Consider the following 18,211-nt stretch of genomic DNA (forward strand, 5'->3'; position numbering starts at 1 on the left):
CATGTTACAGCCTGAAAACTTATTATATGCATATTAAACCTGGGAAACAAAACAACCTATCTGGTCATATGTTTCCCATTAACTCCTGATTTTTTGCTCATTCTACCAAAGCTGTTGTGTGAATACAGCACACACACCAGTTGGAATCAATGCTGCTATAAGGACTCCCTGGTATCACTGTAAGTTGGAAATTTTAAATCTTTCTTCCCTGATCCAGATCAGCCATATTCTAAGACAGATTAAACTTACATTACCAACAGGACATAAAAATACAATTATAAGTACGATTCAGGCCAAAAAAAAAAAATCTGAAGGATGGGGATTTTCTGGTAATCAGTGGGTGTTCTGAATGAGTAAAGACTGCATGATCATGCCATTTGTCATAAACGGTACCACATAAAGCCAGCTATTATGTGTGTTTAAGAAAGGAGATGGATTTTGGATTTACTTTTGACCTTATATATGTTACTTTTGTAGTGCCTAATTGGCATACAGTTATTTCTGATTTTCACTAATGTAAACTGAAATGAAAACTGCATTTTATTTTATTCCACATGTTTTAATATCACCCTTGCAAAAAATGTGACCTGTCATTCATTGTAACTTATTTTTAGATGTCTAAACACTTTTTAATAGTGTGATGCAATCTGCACGTCAAGAAGCCGGGAGACTTGGACAAGAGCAATATGATTCATTTTTTAAGAGCTTTAAAGGGATCCTTAAGTTAACAGAAGGACATATTTATACAGCGATTGAATTAAAAAAATTCATCCACAGCAAAAGGATTCTTAATCAAATGCAGTTTCCTGAATTTGAAAAGAATCCAAATTTGCAAATAGATTATCTGGTATATCCTTAAGTATGAAAGAAGAAGAAAACAATTTGCAAACTAGTAATTAAGTATCTGGCAAATACTGTATTTGAACTAAATCAGTGATATCTACATCTAATAATATCTATATCTAGCTATGCAATAGAACAAGTTGGAGTGTGTCTTCCTGACTCATAATGTTTGCTTTCAGTCTGATTTTAAGTTCTATTCTTTAAATGGATACAGAGATCACCACTACAAGTTGAATCCACGATATTTTGTCATGCTAGACAATTAGGAGTTTCCATTAGATAATTACCAGAACTATGTCTCATACAGGAAAAACAGTCAATTGCTGATGTAACAGGATTAACCAATCCAGCACAGTGATCCGGCCCACTTACTTTTGACAGACATTATATGTGAGTGTACACATGAGAAGTACAGTATAAAGCTTCGCATTATAAATACCACAAAGAGGAACTTCAGCAGTTCTTAATGCACAATACAGCAGTCTCCTTCTGAGAGTCAGGACTAGAGAGGTAAAACTTTAAATCAGCTTTTTTCTTTTAAAACTGAAACTTTTAATTCCTGTGCATGCTGTTGCATACTGTTAGGGCTATACTGAATGAATGCATATACAGAGCTTTGCAGCTCAGGTAATTTTATAGAGAGAGTCTGAACCACCATTTCTATATTTATTCAAACGCTATGTATTTTTGTACATATAGATATGTATGTAAGTACAAATGAACTATGTATCAGCGGTATCAGCAGACTCGCTTTTAGAAAACGGTGTTTTTTAGAAAGTTATGCTTTAATGTTAAATCTGTCATCATCATGGCATGCAAGTAAAATATGCTATACCTATATGTAATAGAGATTGTCTGTGATAAGTGTACCTGTTATATATGGCAAGCAACGTATACCCCACAGCAAGAACCCAAATATACTTATCTGGATTTTATATTGATTTATGCCTATCCCTTACTTTTCATCAGACGCTGTTGGGATAGGTGCTATATTAGAACTATAAATAGCCCCTTTAATTATGTCATCTGTTAGTACATCTAATCATGAATGCATATTTTCATCTGAAATTATTTTTTCGTCCAATTAAACTTTTAGTTCTATTTCAAGCTGACTTTCAGACTTCGTATAATTACAACAGACTTTGGGCTGTTCACAAGATCCAAGAAATTTAGATGTATTATAGCGAGGTTTGTGTTACAAAGATGTGTTTATAAGAATGGCTGCAGGGTTTATAATGCTGACAGACCCGTAAGTGTAACAGTATATAACAGTATAGCAACTGAGGTCAGTAAAACACAGATGAGGGTGTACTGTGGATGCCTTATAACAGTGAAAGACTTATAAAAGAGCTTAATTGAAAAGGACTTGCAATATATAACATTTGTAAAACTTTGGTTGATTGTTCAATTACTTCTGTATGTTTCATTTACTGTAACTATAATTCCTTGCCTGTCTCTCAGCCCATGTGCCTGTAGTCATCTCATGGAAATTAGAGACCTTACAATGCTTATATTTATAAATTACTCCTTTCCACTAAAATACAATGGTTGACGGTAATATAGCGAAAGTGGAATATTTGCTGGGTAGGAGGTAAGCACACCTGAGAAGAGAGAGATGTGTGAGAGAGAAAAAGAAAAGAAGGAAAAGAAAGAGGGTAAACACTGAAAAAGCAGAAGCTATTCTAAGAAAATCTGTACAAGTTAAAGTCTGGAGGGGAAGAACCTCAAAAGTTAGAGTCTATCAGCTGTAGTTTTCTCATTTTCCATTACCAAGTTCAAATGTGAGGCAGTTTGCTAACTTCACCCTTGCTAGGTAAGGCATAGAATGGAGAGGCTACAGAATATAAAGGCAATATGAAGCCATGGCAGTGGCACAGGGAATGCCTTTCCACTGCAGAGCAAAACCCTTATGGGCATAAACTGGCAAGGGTCTACCAACACTGGTCGAAACTCCGGCTCCTAGCAGCGTTTTAGATTGCTTTTCATTCCCAATGTCTTATACTAACATTATGATTGCTCTGTGTGGTTTAAATGAATGAAACAAAAAGTGCCTTCTAGTAACAATGGGCCAAATGTAGAAGATCTTACTCAGCCTTCACTCAGACAGAATTATTATTGGCATCGATGAGGGATTTGCCTGAGTCAGGAGCGAGTATGATTTGGCCAGATGACATGTAACACTTTTCACCTTCAAAGCATTTTTCAGACATTACTTGATTGACCCCAAACCTAAATATATCTGCCCAAGAACTTCTAGGCACAGACTAGCATAGAAGCAGGGATATTTCTGGTGTGAGGGCACTACCTTAGCATGTCACAGATATGTGCTGTACCAACTCCTGCTCAGGCTTTCAGTGCCTGACCGCGTATTGCAGCTGGAGAGTGTATCATGTATTATATAGCCCTCCAAACAACAGTGTTATTCTGCTCCCGTCAGATCTCTTGCCAGTGTTGATAACCCCCAGCATTTAGAAGTGAGCAGACAAGATCGTTTCTCTTCTGCTCAAGGCAGAATAATGTTCTGCCCAAAATATTCGGAGCCCCTGCCCTCATCCCCACCGCATTCACAAGCTATTTAACATCTCCTGCTATCCGTAACAATACCAGGCAGGACCAAGAGCAAGGTGCTTGTTAATAAAAGGTTTCACCCTTTTCATTCATTCATGTTTCCTCTGTTTAGTTAAGCCAGTGATACTGTTGAAGGAATAAAACAAACAAAACAAAAAAAAAGAAAGAAAGGGGGGAAAAAAAAAAGGAGGGGGGGAAATGACAGCCAGGGGGTAGCCAGGAGGGTCAAACGGAGAGAAAAAAAAAAAGAAAAAAAGAGTAAATTGACAGGAATGAAGAGAGATTTTAGAAAGGGGGGAGGGCAGAAACCACGAGTAGTGATATTTGAAGAGAGGTGTGTGTTAGGGGAGCAATGAGCATAAGGAAGCCAGCCTGCCTGTTCCTCCCCCTTCCTAATCATAGCCTTTACTCACAGACAAAACTCCCTCCCTCTCTCATTCACTCACTCACTTTAGGCCAATCCGTCCTCTCTCTCTCTCCCCCTCTCTCCGTGTCTCTCTCCTACTCTGAGACAGAGTCAGAACTCTTCTCCCTGACAGCCACAAACATCTACAGCACTTATTGCATTCAGAGAGGGAACCTGCAAACAAAACTTCACAGAAAACTTTTGGTTCTTGTTCCAGAGAATTTGCTGAAGAGAAGGAAAAACAAACAAACAAACAAACAAAACAAACCAGCCCCAAAAAAACTGTGCGTGAAGGGGGAGGAAAAGCAGGGCCTTTTAAAAAGGGAATCACAACAACTTTTGCTGCCAGGATGCCTTTGCTTTGGAAGAGAGGATTTTTGTTGGTGCTTTGCTGGATTATAGTGAGGAGTTCCCCAACCCCAGGATCCGAGGGGCACAGTTCAGTCACTGACTGCCCATCATGTGCCCTCGCCACGCTCTCAAAGGATGTGCCCAGCTCACAGCCTGAGATGGTGGAAGCAGTAAAGAAGCACATACTGAACATGTTGCACTTGAGGGACAGACCTAATATCACCCAGCCGGTGCCCAAGGCAGCACTTTTAAATGCCATCAAAAAACTCCATGTGGGAAAGGTGGGAGAGGATGGTTATGTGGAAATAGAGGATGATGTTGGAAGAAGAGCCGAAATGAATGAAGTTGTGGAGCAAACCTCAGAAATCATCACTTTTGCGGAATCAGGTGAGTGCTTGAAAAACAAAACTGTAAAATATCCTTTGTGCCAGAACTGCAATTAACTTCTTTCCTTCTGCTCAGCAATAATGTTTTCTGCAAGGTTGTAGGATGAGACTTGGGGGAAGGGAGAAGGAGGAATAGGATGGGGGGGACGGGACTCTGAAGGAATTTGATTTTTCTGACTTAGTCTTGGCTACAGATTACACTTGCTAGGCACAGACAGCCACACAGGGAGGAAGCTCTCTAACCAATCTTGAGCAGAAAGTCAGGCTGCAGCAGGGTCCTCCAAACTGTGCCTGTGAAGCCGGAGTACTTGCAGTAAAGTATTGCAGAGCTGATGGTGAAAGAAAAAGGGCTGAAGTCTTTTGGGGAGTTTATCAAGCCAGAAAGTGAGCTGCAAACTACTTGAGAAACAACCCTTTCATGTAAAAATTATAGTGGAAGTTATAAAATCAGATGAAGCAGCTTTAATTTTTAGAAGAGAGAGGGCTATTTTGGGTTGGGTTTTTTTTTTTGGTTTTTTATTTAACACATCTTCGGCAATAAAGTGTTGCAGGGACTGTCAGATGACTTCAATAGAACCGGACAAGTTGCTGTAGCTGATCCAATTTGTAATGCAGACTTCTGCATACTGGAAAAAAAGATTCTGTTCCTAAAACGCTCCTGCCAAAAAAATGCAACCTTGGTAGGGTGTATTTTGAACTCTTTCACAGTTCCGTTTTCCCAAACTCTTATACAGCAAGAGCTCAGAATATAGGTATTTACTAAGTAATGGCTTAAGACTCACGTCAACTGCCTATAGGAAACAGCTCTAAAGTTGTACTTTACTGTCTTGTTCCTACATGAATAGGACCAGAACCCGTTTTAATTCAATGTATATGTATGTGCACATTTATCTGTTAGTATATGTGAGTATGTTTATACATGCATCAATAGCCGTATCTTGCAATAACTCTATCATCTAACTAACAGCAACTTTTTATGATGCTGTCTAGCCCAAGCATTTTTCCTGTTGCCAAGACGGTTTTAAAAGAATGTCATTGTTTTGTTTGGTACAGCATATGGTAGGCAAAGTATGCAAAGGAACTCCAAGCATTTTTGTTTAAAAGTTTGCTGCAGCAGTATAAACAATTAAGACAACACTCAAAGTTTCCAGTCCTGAAAACCTGTTGACTCAGATGTTCTGTTTGCAGGGAAGCCATGCACAAGAAGTGTGCATGCTTTTAAGAGCAGACATTCCTGCTGGCTGTCCGATTTCCAACTGTACAAGGAGTGCCTGCCTTTGGAGTCCTTGTCAATATACACATTATCAGTTCTTTCAGTACGAAAGCTCAGGCTTTTCGGTTTTTCCATCCCCTCCACTTCAGAAAGCAGGCAGAAGGTGTCAATGCCAGTGGTCATTAGAAGCAGGGGCAGCTCAACGTTAGTTTAGAAATGAGTTTTTAAAAGCAAGGAAATCTCTAAGCTATCTATGAGTCGGATTCCCCACCTGGTTTTCAGCAGCTTGCTCTGAGCACAGTGAAACACATATGGCATGAGCAGTGGTTTCTCTTCACTGTGCGAGTCCCAATCATTTGTAAACACATTATTGTCTCTCCTGAGCTCTGACACAAAGGAATTTGGAATTTGATATATGCCTACTCAGTACGACACCCTCCAACGGCGGCTCCTGAAGCCATTGGCTCTCGGGGTCACGTGAGCAGCGAAAATCATGCCATTGCCCACACGCTGGCCAATAGTCCAGCCACCGATCCCCCCCGCCACAAACTACCCAACACTAACACGTCACTTCGTTTGATTTACATAGCATTGTCCTGCCACTGCTAGCCAAATTAATTTAAGAAGACTTATGCTATGGAGTTGCGCAGCTGAAGGACGGGGGCATCCGCTGTGTTCCCGTGCCTTTTCTTCCCTGCTGCTGTTCGCCACCGTCATGCTAAGCCCATCCTGGAAGCCAAGGCAGCAGGGCTGCTCCGGCCCTTTCTCCCATACCTGCTAGGCTTTGATTTGGGAGGAGGGAGGAGCAATTAGCAACCTAGAAACTGAGCTCCAGGGCTTGGGCTTATAATGGAAATGACAACTCCACTCTGTGGAGTAACTTCAGACTGCTAAAACGTATTTTTCAGCTATAGCCATTCATATTTGGTGTCTTGCTAACATCAGAGGATCTAACACACTTTACAGGTGCCAATGCTGCAACAACTTCAGTAAACTCCACCTGGGATCTCTTCTACTCACGTACCAGCAGTATTGTGTGTCAAATATTAAAGCAGTATTATTATTCCTGTCGAGGAAAGTGAGGCAAAAAGAAGGCAAGTGACACGTCATATAGGAATATGAGTTAAAAAGGCAGGAATAGAACATAGCCACATGGACAGTCCCCACTTTTCACTCTGTGGGAACTGGGAAGAGTACGGATAAGTTTAAAACACCAAGCAGGAGAATAAACACGTTCCTTTCACAGTCAGGTTAATGTTCCTCCTGCTTTTAATGTGAAACCTGCTCTGTCTCGAAAGAGGGCAATAGGAAATCAATGAAAGTGAATGGAAACGTCTCACGTTGTATCAAATAAAGGTCTATGGAAAGAGAAATAAGACTTTAGGCTTTTTGTTCCTTTGGGTATGACTTGACATAAACCAGCCATTCCCCCTGCCTTTCAGAAGCCACATTTACTACTTGCCTTCATAAAAAAGTAGCATTTCCATCTTTCATCAGCCGTATCCTCAGACATACAATGAAATGGAGTGAATGAACAAACAGTGCCCTGTGCACGTGACTCTGGCTCGAGACTGCTATTTTCTAAAACAGACCAAAATTCAAACGAGCACAGGCTTCAGACAATTAGAGGCGAAACTAAATGCAGTGAACTTGTCTGAAGCACAGGTGTAGTTATGTCCAGGAAATCAGCAAAATAGTTGGCAGGTAGTTTTCACAGCTAACAAATCCAGGCAGATCTTTGCAAAACTAATGACCGCGAGTATTGGGCAAAAGTTTACAAATGCACCCTACTGTCCTTTGGCACTCTTACAAGTAAAACACGAAAATGATTTTCTACTTGCATATCAAACTAAGATTACTAACCTCGATTAGTTCTGCTACAAGGGTAGCTGTGCCAGAGCTCTGTGGGTTACTTCAAGGTCTTAAAAATAGTCTTTTGAGGAGAGGGGTCATATAATTTTGTGACAAGCAAATCCAACAGGTTCTATAACTGAGATACCCAATGCTCATAAAATATGGTTGGCCACTAACTCTTTCATTATTTTAAGTAGATAGCTTATTAGGCAGACTTGGGATTTTGCCAAGTGAATTTGATCCTGGCAACTAAACTAACAATGAAATGGGTTGCTAACATCAGCCCCCGAAAAGGTGATAGGAATTACTGGATGGAAATCCTGAAATCCAAAGGCTTATCATTAGGAGAACTGTCAGGAAAAAAATGAGAAGTCTGACAGCTATTTCGACCACTTCTACCTTTTTGTGTTACTTCATACTGAATTCAAGGTGAACTGACTTGATCATATGATGCCTACTTTCATGTGCAGATACATGTGTGTACACACTCACGCCTTTTCCTAGGAAGATACCTACTCCTAAACATCCAGGCTGGCAGTTCAGGAGGAAAAAAAGGATGGGTCACTTATCCCTCTTTAAATCATTTCATCAATTTTCTTTTGAAAGCAAATGTATTTAATGGTACAGATATCCGTGCTGAATAAAGAATGGCCACGAGAGGGCACACTCCAAAGGCTTTTTGCTCCACGCAAGGCAACCTTCCTGCAAGCTCCTATTTTACCTAATTGGATCCTGAATCCCGGAGATCTTTATACTTATCTGTAGCTTCTCTGAGTGGAGCTCTTGTTTCTTTCTTCTAGTTTATTTAAAAAGCAGACATTCACTGGAGTGGAAGACTGTAAGTAAAATAATGCAGGAAATAGGCAGAGGGGAAAAAGATAAACTGATGGATTCTAGAAATTCTGGAAATCTAGAGAGATCAGAAATTATCATTATTATTTTTTATAAGATACTGAGAAATGTGACCGTGAATCATCATCTGAGCTGATTTTTCTCACATCTTTTTTTAATGCAGTCTCCTTGGCTTTTAGAAAACAAGTCTATTTCCCCTCTTTTTTTTTTTTTTTTTTTTTTGCTTTGGCATACTATATCAAAGATTTCAAGCTTAGCAAATGAAAGCAAGTTACTTCCAGAAGAAGAAAGCCATTCTGTATTAATCTGTTTCATTGTAACAAAATGTGAGAATTCAGGGAGGTTGGTTGGTTTGAGAACAACCTGAGAAAGCACAGACGAATCTGAGAAGGTGGGAACCAGTTTAGGAAAAGATACCTGAGAGATGGAGAGAAAGTACTGTATGTGTCCATCTCTGTGTGTAGTCATGCATACAGCTTTGTATGCAAATGCAGTTGGGAATATCAGAATATGCATTTGCCTGTATGTGTGTATAAGCACACGTATGCTTATATGTACGGGTATGCCAAGGCAGACATGCTTACATACCCATGTAGCTGTACCTCCATCATTGTAATAGGAACAGGTTCTTACAGGTAAGTATGTGCATTCACGTGCTCTCCTGTGTGCAGGATGTATCTACACCGCATATGTGTAAATGATTCATGCTGAGGAGTTCTTATATCTAGATATGTCTATATAGGTATGAAAAGGCAATCTCATTTAATGCTACAGAGCTTTGCAAGATTGATTTAGGATTGAAGCTTAGTCTACTGAAAGTAATTGGAAGTTTTGCTGTTCATTTCAGTGGGCTTCGGATTTCGGCCTTAGTGCATAGAAATTAAATATTTCAATGAAAACAGACTGGCAGCTTCTGAGCCACTTAATTTTAGAACTTACAACAAATTATTATGAGTATTACAATTACAAGAAAAAATACTCTCTCTTTTATGAAAGACAAAGACTTGGTCTTGTTTTTACTTTGAAATATGTTATTGGTGCAAGCAACCCTAAACTTTGCTTAAGCTATTTTAGACGTAAACGCAAAAATCAAGTAACAAAAAACTTCAACCAAACAAACACCTTTTTTGTTTCTAAATATTTAAAGCCATGTGGGGGAAGGGCTTTCAGTTTGGAAAGAACTCTAGGCTGTGGATGTAAAGTGCTTCCCTCCTGACAAAACAGCAGAGGAGAGTCAAGGTTCACCAGAACTGAATTATTTCACATTCTGAATGACCTTGTCAATGCCCCTTTGGGTTAACTTTTCAAGAAAAGGTATTTAAATAAGGTTGCTGCTGCTTTTTCCCCCATGAATGCTTGGGGAATAGTTCTTTTTCCTGGTTTTCTTTTTTGGTTTATTTTTCCTTACAACAAAAATCTCCTTTTGCTGGCAGCAAAGGGTACGTGAACATAAAGATAAGGTGTTTGTTACTTGTGTCATAATTGCTCCTCCCTTTGTAAGGGGCAACAGTCAGGCAGTCAGGGAGCAGGAACGAAAGTACGCAACCTGGACGACCAGTCACATACGAGGGGCGATGAACAGTTAGAATAAATCGTTTGCCAGTGATCCATAGGCTGAAATGCATTCACAGAAACGGCCACTGTCTAATCGCGGTAATAACACACTTGTAATAATCAGTCTGCCTAGGGGATAATTGCCAGACGATAACAGTGCTAAATTCACTGAATAAATTCTACGCTGTGAACAATTCATCTAACTCTAGTGGTCACTCATTAGTAAACATTTTGAGCAATTATCTCTCAATAACCATGCTCTTCTCTTCACTCTCTTTAGAAGAACCTTTCTAGTAACCTATTTTTTTCTGTCTCCTGGGGAACGGAAATGAGAAGTAAAGAGAAGGATGCTTTTGAATGTAATTACAGATTGGCACGCAGTACAAATTCCCCCAAATCTAAACATAGGCAGTAGTAAAGTTAGCAACTAAAAAAGGAAAAAAAAGCTTGCTTTGTATGGAAAAACAGTTCACTTACAGTATAACGTAAAAACGGTTCAAAATTAAGCAGCGGTGAAGCATGGAAATTTAAAGTAACAGCACCTTCTTAGACACTGAGCATTTTTCAAAGGAAAATTTAAATACTGTGTATTAAGAGAAATTAAGAGTAAGTCACATTATAATGTCAGAAAGGATAATCATTTCCATTACGAAAAAAACAGCCTTAATCATTTAACAACATATGGTTTAAAAAAAAAAAAAAGTAATTTTAAGTATCTTAGCATTGTACGCAAAAAAAGATCTCTTAATTTATAGCTTAGACACTACCTAGTACATGCATATAGCTTGAACTAACAGGGCTCGATCTTGAATCCCGCTGCAAATTGCAAATAAATGAGCGTTGACCACATAGTTAAAGCCAGCGATACTGAAGGAAGGATCCTTAGCCTCAGAGGAAGAGCACGCTGGAGCCGCAGGCTGCTGCTGTGAGCCCAGCAGGAGCTGCCCCACGCAGGGCTGCCCTCGCCAGTCCCCCCACACCTGGGCCCGCAAGGGCTCTGCCGATCCCTCCACGCTCTCCCTGCACTCTGCCCGTCACCAAGTGCCGCTTGGGAGCAGGTACCGGGCACAGAGTCCCACGCGTGAGCCCTGAACAGCCCTTCCAGAGGTGGAGAGGAGGGTACCTGCGCAGGCACCCCGCTGCTGGCACGTTCAGGTTTCTCTCCTAAAAAGGTGTGCGAGCACCGCTGAAGAGAAAAACAGATAGGAGCAAACTCTCATGCTACGTATACTGATGCTACACTTTCTTTCCATTCAGTAACTCCTTCCATTAAACCTTTTACCATATATGCACTACTTCTTAGGGCTTGTATTTTTAACCATTTCTCACAGCATTTGCCAGTGTCACTCGCGCTGCTAGACTGCTCCCTCGGCGTCACAGCCCTCTTCCTGGACTGGACCATGCTCGGCAGTAAAGCAGAGAGGTGGCCTCTCCAAGGCTTTGGGAAGGGGAGATGAGGAAAAGCAATCAAAGGGGGCCCAAAGTAATCCCTCGTCTCCTTTTTCAGCTGCTTTCTGCTATGATAACAATCCAGGCTGTTGACATCGCCGTTTATATGAGCATGGAAGTGATGAAGGCATTACCACTGTTGGGCTGTGGGTCTTTCCACAGGAGTCAGGCAGGAGGAGCAGGATGATTAGAAATGGAAAAAGACCCTTGCAAATCAGCTGTGGCAGATGAAAAGGCAGCACAAGAGGATAAACAAAGTGTAATTATGAAAGTGATACCATCCCCAACTTTCAGGAAGGTCTCCTTTTTGCTTTCAGTTAGATGAACAGTATATATTTCCAAAGCTTTGAACCTGGTCATTAACTCAGACCAAAAAGGAAAGACTGCTAAATCCCTAAGCAATATTTGGAGAAAATGAAATACAGTGATTTTTTTGTCTCAGAATTTATTTTATTGTAGCACTGAACCTTTTGGAAATAAAGATCCTGTTATAAAGTGAATGTGTAATCATAATAAGCCAGATCCAGAGATCTCGATTCAGTTTTAGCACAGGCCAAACTCTGATTTCAAAATGAGCTTGTCTGAGCATAGTGACCTCGTAAAGACTGCAGGATTCATACCATTTGTGCTGTGTGGTCGTAACAAACTAGTTGTGAATGTGGAGAGAATTCAGAAAAGCTTCGTTTTTTCCTAATGTGAAAGCATGCATTTTATCCCCAACTTTGCACCATTCCCAGTCTCCTTCTAAAGAGATCTGTGAAAGGGAAAGGTTTTTTTTAATTTCTATAAAACCTTTTATTAGCTATGCAGGTTTGAGGACTCAGGATTTTGTTTCGTCCAGAAATATTAGGCTCATATAAACCTCCTGCATCTTTTTTCTTTAGAATCTGAATCGACCATTCGTGTGTGAAAACGTAGCTAACCACATCCAGAGAGGCTGTTATTGTAGCTAACGACGTACAGGGAGGCTGTTATCCCTGTATAAGGACATGTCTTATGCTACCTTGCTCAAGCTCACTTTCCTCAAGTGAAAAGAAAGCAAGTACTTGGGTACTTTCACCGTACTATTCTAATATTTTTAGTAATGAGGAACAATTCAACTTTCACACAGACAGGAACATATGAAAAACTAACTAAGAGAGTTCTTGAGGCCCTGTTTCTTTCATGTAGTATCTGTCAAAAAGAGTGGTTGCATTGCTACACTTCTGGCCAGTGCATAAGGTAATATGAATATTTACTGTCAGAGATATGTCACTTCCTAACTATTTTCAACTCCCACTAGCACGGAAATAACAAAATGTGAAATATCATGCATTAGCACTTAACAGCATGAGGTTATTCTGTAACCCAGGGCTCTCTGGCTTTTCTGATCAGATGGGCCACACAGCTTCTTCCCCTGTTGAGCCAGGTCTGCACACCCCACCGCGCACTGCTTTCTCCAGAGCACATGACTGGGCCACTTTTCCCTGTTCATGTCCAGCACAGCTGATCTGCTCAGGCACAGCATTGCTCCTAGCACCAGAACTGCTGTCTGTGCACAGCTTGGTACCTCAGGAACATAGAATAAGTTTTGCTCTTCCCAGCAATATATGCCTATTCCCCACACCGGTCTGTGAGCTCTGGGGAAAGAGAGCAGCTGGGAAGAGGCTGCTGGTGCCAGAACAATTTCTGCAGCTTGGTCTAAACCATCTTTTTTCCCCCCAAGGTTTCCTCGGGTAGCGACAGCAAGCAGAAGGGGTTGGATGAAGAGTCTTGGAGGCGGCAACCCACTCCTGGCAGGTCACCTGCCTTCAGGTTCCCCTGTAGCCCAGCTCCCTCTCAGAAAGGGTTTATCAGGACTGTGCCAAGGAAAGGGATAAGCTAAAGTTAGAAGCTTGCTTTAGAACAGAGAGTCAGGGAGGAATGAAGCCACAGGCTGGATGGATGGTCCTCACAGGCCTTAGAAGTATCCATTCTCATAGAGAACACTCTTTATAACATCCCTACGTACAAGGCGACCAGCCTCTTGGACCAGACTTGCTTTGGACTAGAGGAATGTCATTGCACATCTCCTCATGCTCTGAAACCTGGGCAGGAGTGAGATTCATGCCTATCAACTGCCCTCTGCTCGAACACAGCTGGCAGCTTTGCCATAGTTTCATTTCCAGAATGGAAAAAAATAGTGTTAGCTGGTAAGAGCCGACTAATGAACTTTCAGTCATTATTGAATAAATCTTATTTAAAAAGCAATTTATTTGAGCAGCCTGGTCTAGTGGAAGGTGTCTCTGCCCATGGCAAGGGGGTTGGAACTAGATGATCTTTAAGGTCCCTTCCAACCCAAACCATTCTATGATTCTAAAAAATAATAGAAAAACAGTAACTCCACCATGCCTCACAGTACTGGTCAGCTTGCTCTGTCTTTTCCATAAGCCAATTCCTTTTCTAAGGCACAGTCCCACTGGTTCATGTAGCTCCCTGAGAAATTAATGTAACTCACTCTGGAGACTGGCATCAGCAAAGTCTGTGAGAAGCAGTTAACACAAACCATGTGTTTCCCTATCTCAGTGACAGTTAAAGTCTACAATTTCACATTCTCACTTAGAGAGAAAACAAAAACAAAATGCTGTGCCCTTTGGCCACTGTAATTCAGAAACGTCTGTCTGTTTGACCTGGGAATGCCACCAGGGAAAGCTGAATGCGTCAGTGCCAGGACTTCGCAGAGAAGGAAAGCAACAGGTAGCTCAAAGGGCAGCACAGCCTGCCTACAGACTTTACAACGCAGGAACTCTTGAATTTGCAAGTGAGTACGGGATACGATGTTTCTTGTGATTTTGCCCCACTTCTGTCTCACCTGAGAATGGGGGAGCAGGGAGATGGTCCGTGAGCCCATACTGGCGGAGTTCAGTGGCAATGGGAAGTGGGGAGGAGAGCCTTGCTGCCGTGAGAGCAATTTTTCCTGTATGCATCCAGCCACTTCAGTTTTGATCACCACTTGCCCTTTTTAGGGTGCAAAGTTCTGGTTCCCTGACAAACAGAACCAATGCACAGAGAACCAGGTCAACGACCATGGGTAGCTCAAGAATAACATCAATGACATTGATAATTATGAATACTGTTTCTGTCTCACTAAGGTCACATATCTGTGCATTTCAAATCTGTCAGCCCAGTCCATCGTGGCCTCCATGCTGAGAAAGAACAAAAGATGGCTTTTTCTTTTGTCAAGAAAATAGAACAGTACCTCTCTTAAAAAAATAATACCACCACCACCCTTCAGCTAATTCATTCTCTCTCAACTTTTTCATGCTCTAGTGATCAAATCATTAAACAGCCCTCATTATTCATTCCAACTGCTGCCAGGGATATGAGCTCTGTATCAGAGAAACACCCCCTCACCATCATAATCATCATCATGACATCTCAGCAAGTTGATACAATTATGCCAGAGAACCATCCCCATAATTATACAGTTCTTTAGCTCATTTCTCAGTGTATTCACCATTACTATAATCACAGCGAGTACAGTGTGTTAAATTAAGAACAGGATCTACAGCTAACACCTCACAGGATGAAGAGTCTGCCTGCTGCAATTCTGCAATTCTTTACAATATAACTCTGCAAACCTCTCAAAGCTGGGGCTCATATTTTAGTATTTCTTTGTTTTTGAAAAAATTGACATTTACAACTCATTTTAAGATGCATATGAAGAATGGCATTTTACGGAGGGAGAAAGGGCAGACCTTGTTCCCACATGATTTCCAAAGTATTGCCAAAGAGTTGGCAGGGTTGGAACTCACTCTCTAACTTTAGCTATTAGGCGCAGATTCGTATGCGTATGGTACATACAGTCATGGACTGTCGTCACAAAAGCGTTTTTGCCTTTCAGCTAACAGTGATCACAAAGACAGCTTAGGTAAATGAACTCTTAGCAGCTACTGATGCTTATCTGCCATGAGATGCTTTACATAAATGACTGTATCATTACTGTAACAAAATGCTTTGGTTAAAATATGATACTGGAAAACAACAGGCAAAGAAATACTTGTTTAAGGAGAGAATTTTCACAAAAGATAAACTGAGGAGGGGATGAGGTGAAGGAAGGTCAGAACAGAAGAATCATAAAAATCTAAAGAGCCAAGTAAGAAACCTAGGGAACTTCATGCCTCTGGCAACAGTAACAGAATTCTCTTTAACAGAATGCAAGCAGACATACTAACAAGTTCTTCCTGTCTATTTCCATTTACCAAATCAGGCACAGCCAAGAAAATGTTGCACTTTGAGATTTCCAAGGAAGGCAGTGAACTATCGGTGGTGGAACGTGCTGAAGTGTGGCTCTTCCTGAAGGTCTCCAAGGCCAACCGGAGCAGGACAAAAGTCACCATCCGCCTGTTTCAACAGCAGCGGCAGCCAAAAGGCAACTCTGAAGGAGCAGAAGATATGGAGGACGGGGGGCTGAAAGGTGAAAGGAGTGAGACTTTGATTTCGGAAAAGGCAGTGGACACCCGTAAGAGCACTTGGCACATCTTTCCTGTCTCCAGCAGCGTCCAGAGACTTCTGGACCAAGGCAAGAGCTCTTTGGATGTGCGGATTGCCTGTGACCTGTGCCAAGATACTGGAGCCAGCCTGGTGCTACTGGGCAAGAAGAAGAAAAAGGAAGATGATGGGGAAGGAAAAGAAAAGGAAGGTGGAGAATTTACAGGAGAAGAGGAGAAGGAGCAATCACATCGGCCCTTCCTGATGATGCTTGCCCGGCACTCAGAGGACCGCCAGCACAGGCGGCGGAGACGAGGCTTGGAGTGCGATGGCAAAGTCAACATCTGCTGCAAGAAGCAGTTCTTTGTCAGCTTCAAGGACATAGGATGGAGTGACTGGATCATTGCACCTACAGGTTATCACGCCAACTACTGCGAAGGAGAGTGCCCCAGCCATATAGCAGGCACATCTGGTTCATCGTTATCTTTCCACTCCACTGTCATCAACCATTACCGCATGCGGGGCCACAGCCCCTTTGCCAACCTCAAGTCATGTTGTGTGCCCACTAAGCTGCGGCCCATGTCCATGCTCTACTACGACGATGGCCAGAACATCATTAAGAAAGACATACAGAATATGATTGTGGAGGAGTGTGGCTGTTCATAGATGCATGTGTGCGCAAGAGCCTTCTCGTTGAGAAGAAAATGTATCAAAAGCCCAAGAAGAGGAAAGACTGGACATGGTATAACCTTTTTTGAATGAAACAATCATCGGAAATAAAAGCAAAAACAAAAGAGAGAGAGAAAAGAGAAAAAAAAAAAAAAAAAAAGACTTCTGGATGATCAGAAAAGACTTCAGCTATATAAAAGGAAGAAAGCTTCATGAACCCGGGCTTGAATGAGATACGTCTGAATGGCGGTATGGGTTGGGGATTTCCCCTTCCTTTCAGTATGCTCCTTATCTTATTACATAGTATATTAAACATTAGTTATTACTAGGGGAGTTATGTTCCCTCCCTTAGTTACCCATCAGTTCAAGCCGTGGTAGCAGCTCATCTAACCTGCAGCAATTTGGACTAAGTCCAAAATGTCACTGAAATTCCTTGAAAAGCCATGTGTATGAACACTACGTTCACTGGCACTTCCCCCCAAATTTACTGAGGAACTGAGTAGGTGTGTAGTGTTTGTGTGTATATATATATGGCTATGTATTTATATACATATCTCTATACATACAGACACTATACACATACATATACTTAACATTGGTAAAGGGACAATATTGTGCAGGTGTATACACCTTCATCTTCTGCACTACATTTACAAAAAAAAAAGAAAAAAGGAAAAAAGAAAAATGAAGAAAAAAACAGAATAAAAAAAGAACGAATGAAAGAATAAAAGTTACATTTTGTAAAGGTGCTTACAACGTTAGAACTATGCAACCTAGTTGGTTTGAAACTGTTTACCTGCGAAAGAAAGAAAAAAAAAAAACAGAAAGACTTTTTTTTTAAATGGAAGTAACTTGTTTTAAAAAAAATTCTTCAGTGAGAGATACTTGAAAGGAACATGTTTGTCCAGTTACTGGAGCCAAACATTTCTATATTTTGTAAAAAAAAATTTTTAATCGTTTACTATTTGCACTACAATGGTGTCTGACCTGTCTAATCCTTATTTAACAAATATTTGCAGGGGAGGGTGGTTGGGTGTGGGAGGGGTTGAGAGCTGCACTTATTGTGAGCTATACAAGAACTGCTACAGCACACAAGATAGCTATTTTTATTATTATAATAATTATTATTATTTTGTACCTTAAAATGAATAGACACATACACCAAAGACATTTGTGCGAGCCTCTAAAAAGTCTGTTTGTGGTTGGTACCATTCACCTGTAATAAGTTAGGGTTTGAATGAAGCGTCAGTGGGTTGATTACATTCAGGCTAGAATATCTGTTAACCAGTTAAATTCAAATAGTGCCCTCAACAGAAAATTGCCATTTGAAGTAAGCCCAGAAAAGCCCTGGGATTTGGATCCAAGGTGCTCGGATCTGAGGTCCATCTAAGCATAATTGTACTCTTTTGCATCTACAACACTAAGACTTGTCCCTGATGTGCAACTGTGCATTGTTGGGAAACAACTTTATACAAGGGATATACATATATATATATATGTATATATTTCTGTATGTATATATGTATGTATACACAAGGTATAAGCACTTCTGGCTTCACTTTAATGTTCTTAAAACAATGAATGTTTGTGTGCAAAGCACAGTATGTTAAAAGATTG

The 18,211-nt window shown here is 40.9% G+C and overlaps 1 protein-coding gene across 1 annotated transcript; it reads left to right on the plus strand.

Moving 5' to 3' along the window:
• Positions 1 to 3,763: 3,763 nt before the first annotated feature.
• Positions 3,764 to 16,591, plus strand: INHBA (inhibin subunit beta A; the record flags this gene model as incomplete). The annotated part of the gene is given in 3 exon segments (XM_082337993.1): positions 3,764 to 4,085; positions 4,088 to 4,555; positions 15,705 to 16,591. Coding segments are annotated over 3 exon segments (1,677 nt in total).
• Positions 16,592 to 18,211: the final 1,620 nt, after the last annotated feature.

The sequence above is a fragment of the Platalea leucorodia genome (assembly GCF_965183815.1).
Source record: "Platalea leucorodia genome assembly, chromosome: 1".
Classification (NCBI taxonomy): Eukaryota; Metazoa; Chordata; class Aves; order Pelecaniformes; family Threskiornithidae; genus Platalea; species Platalea leucorodia.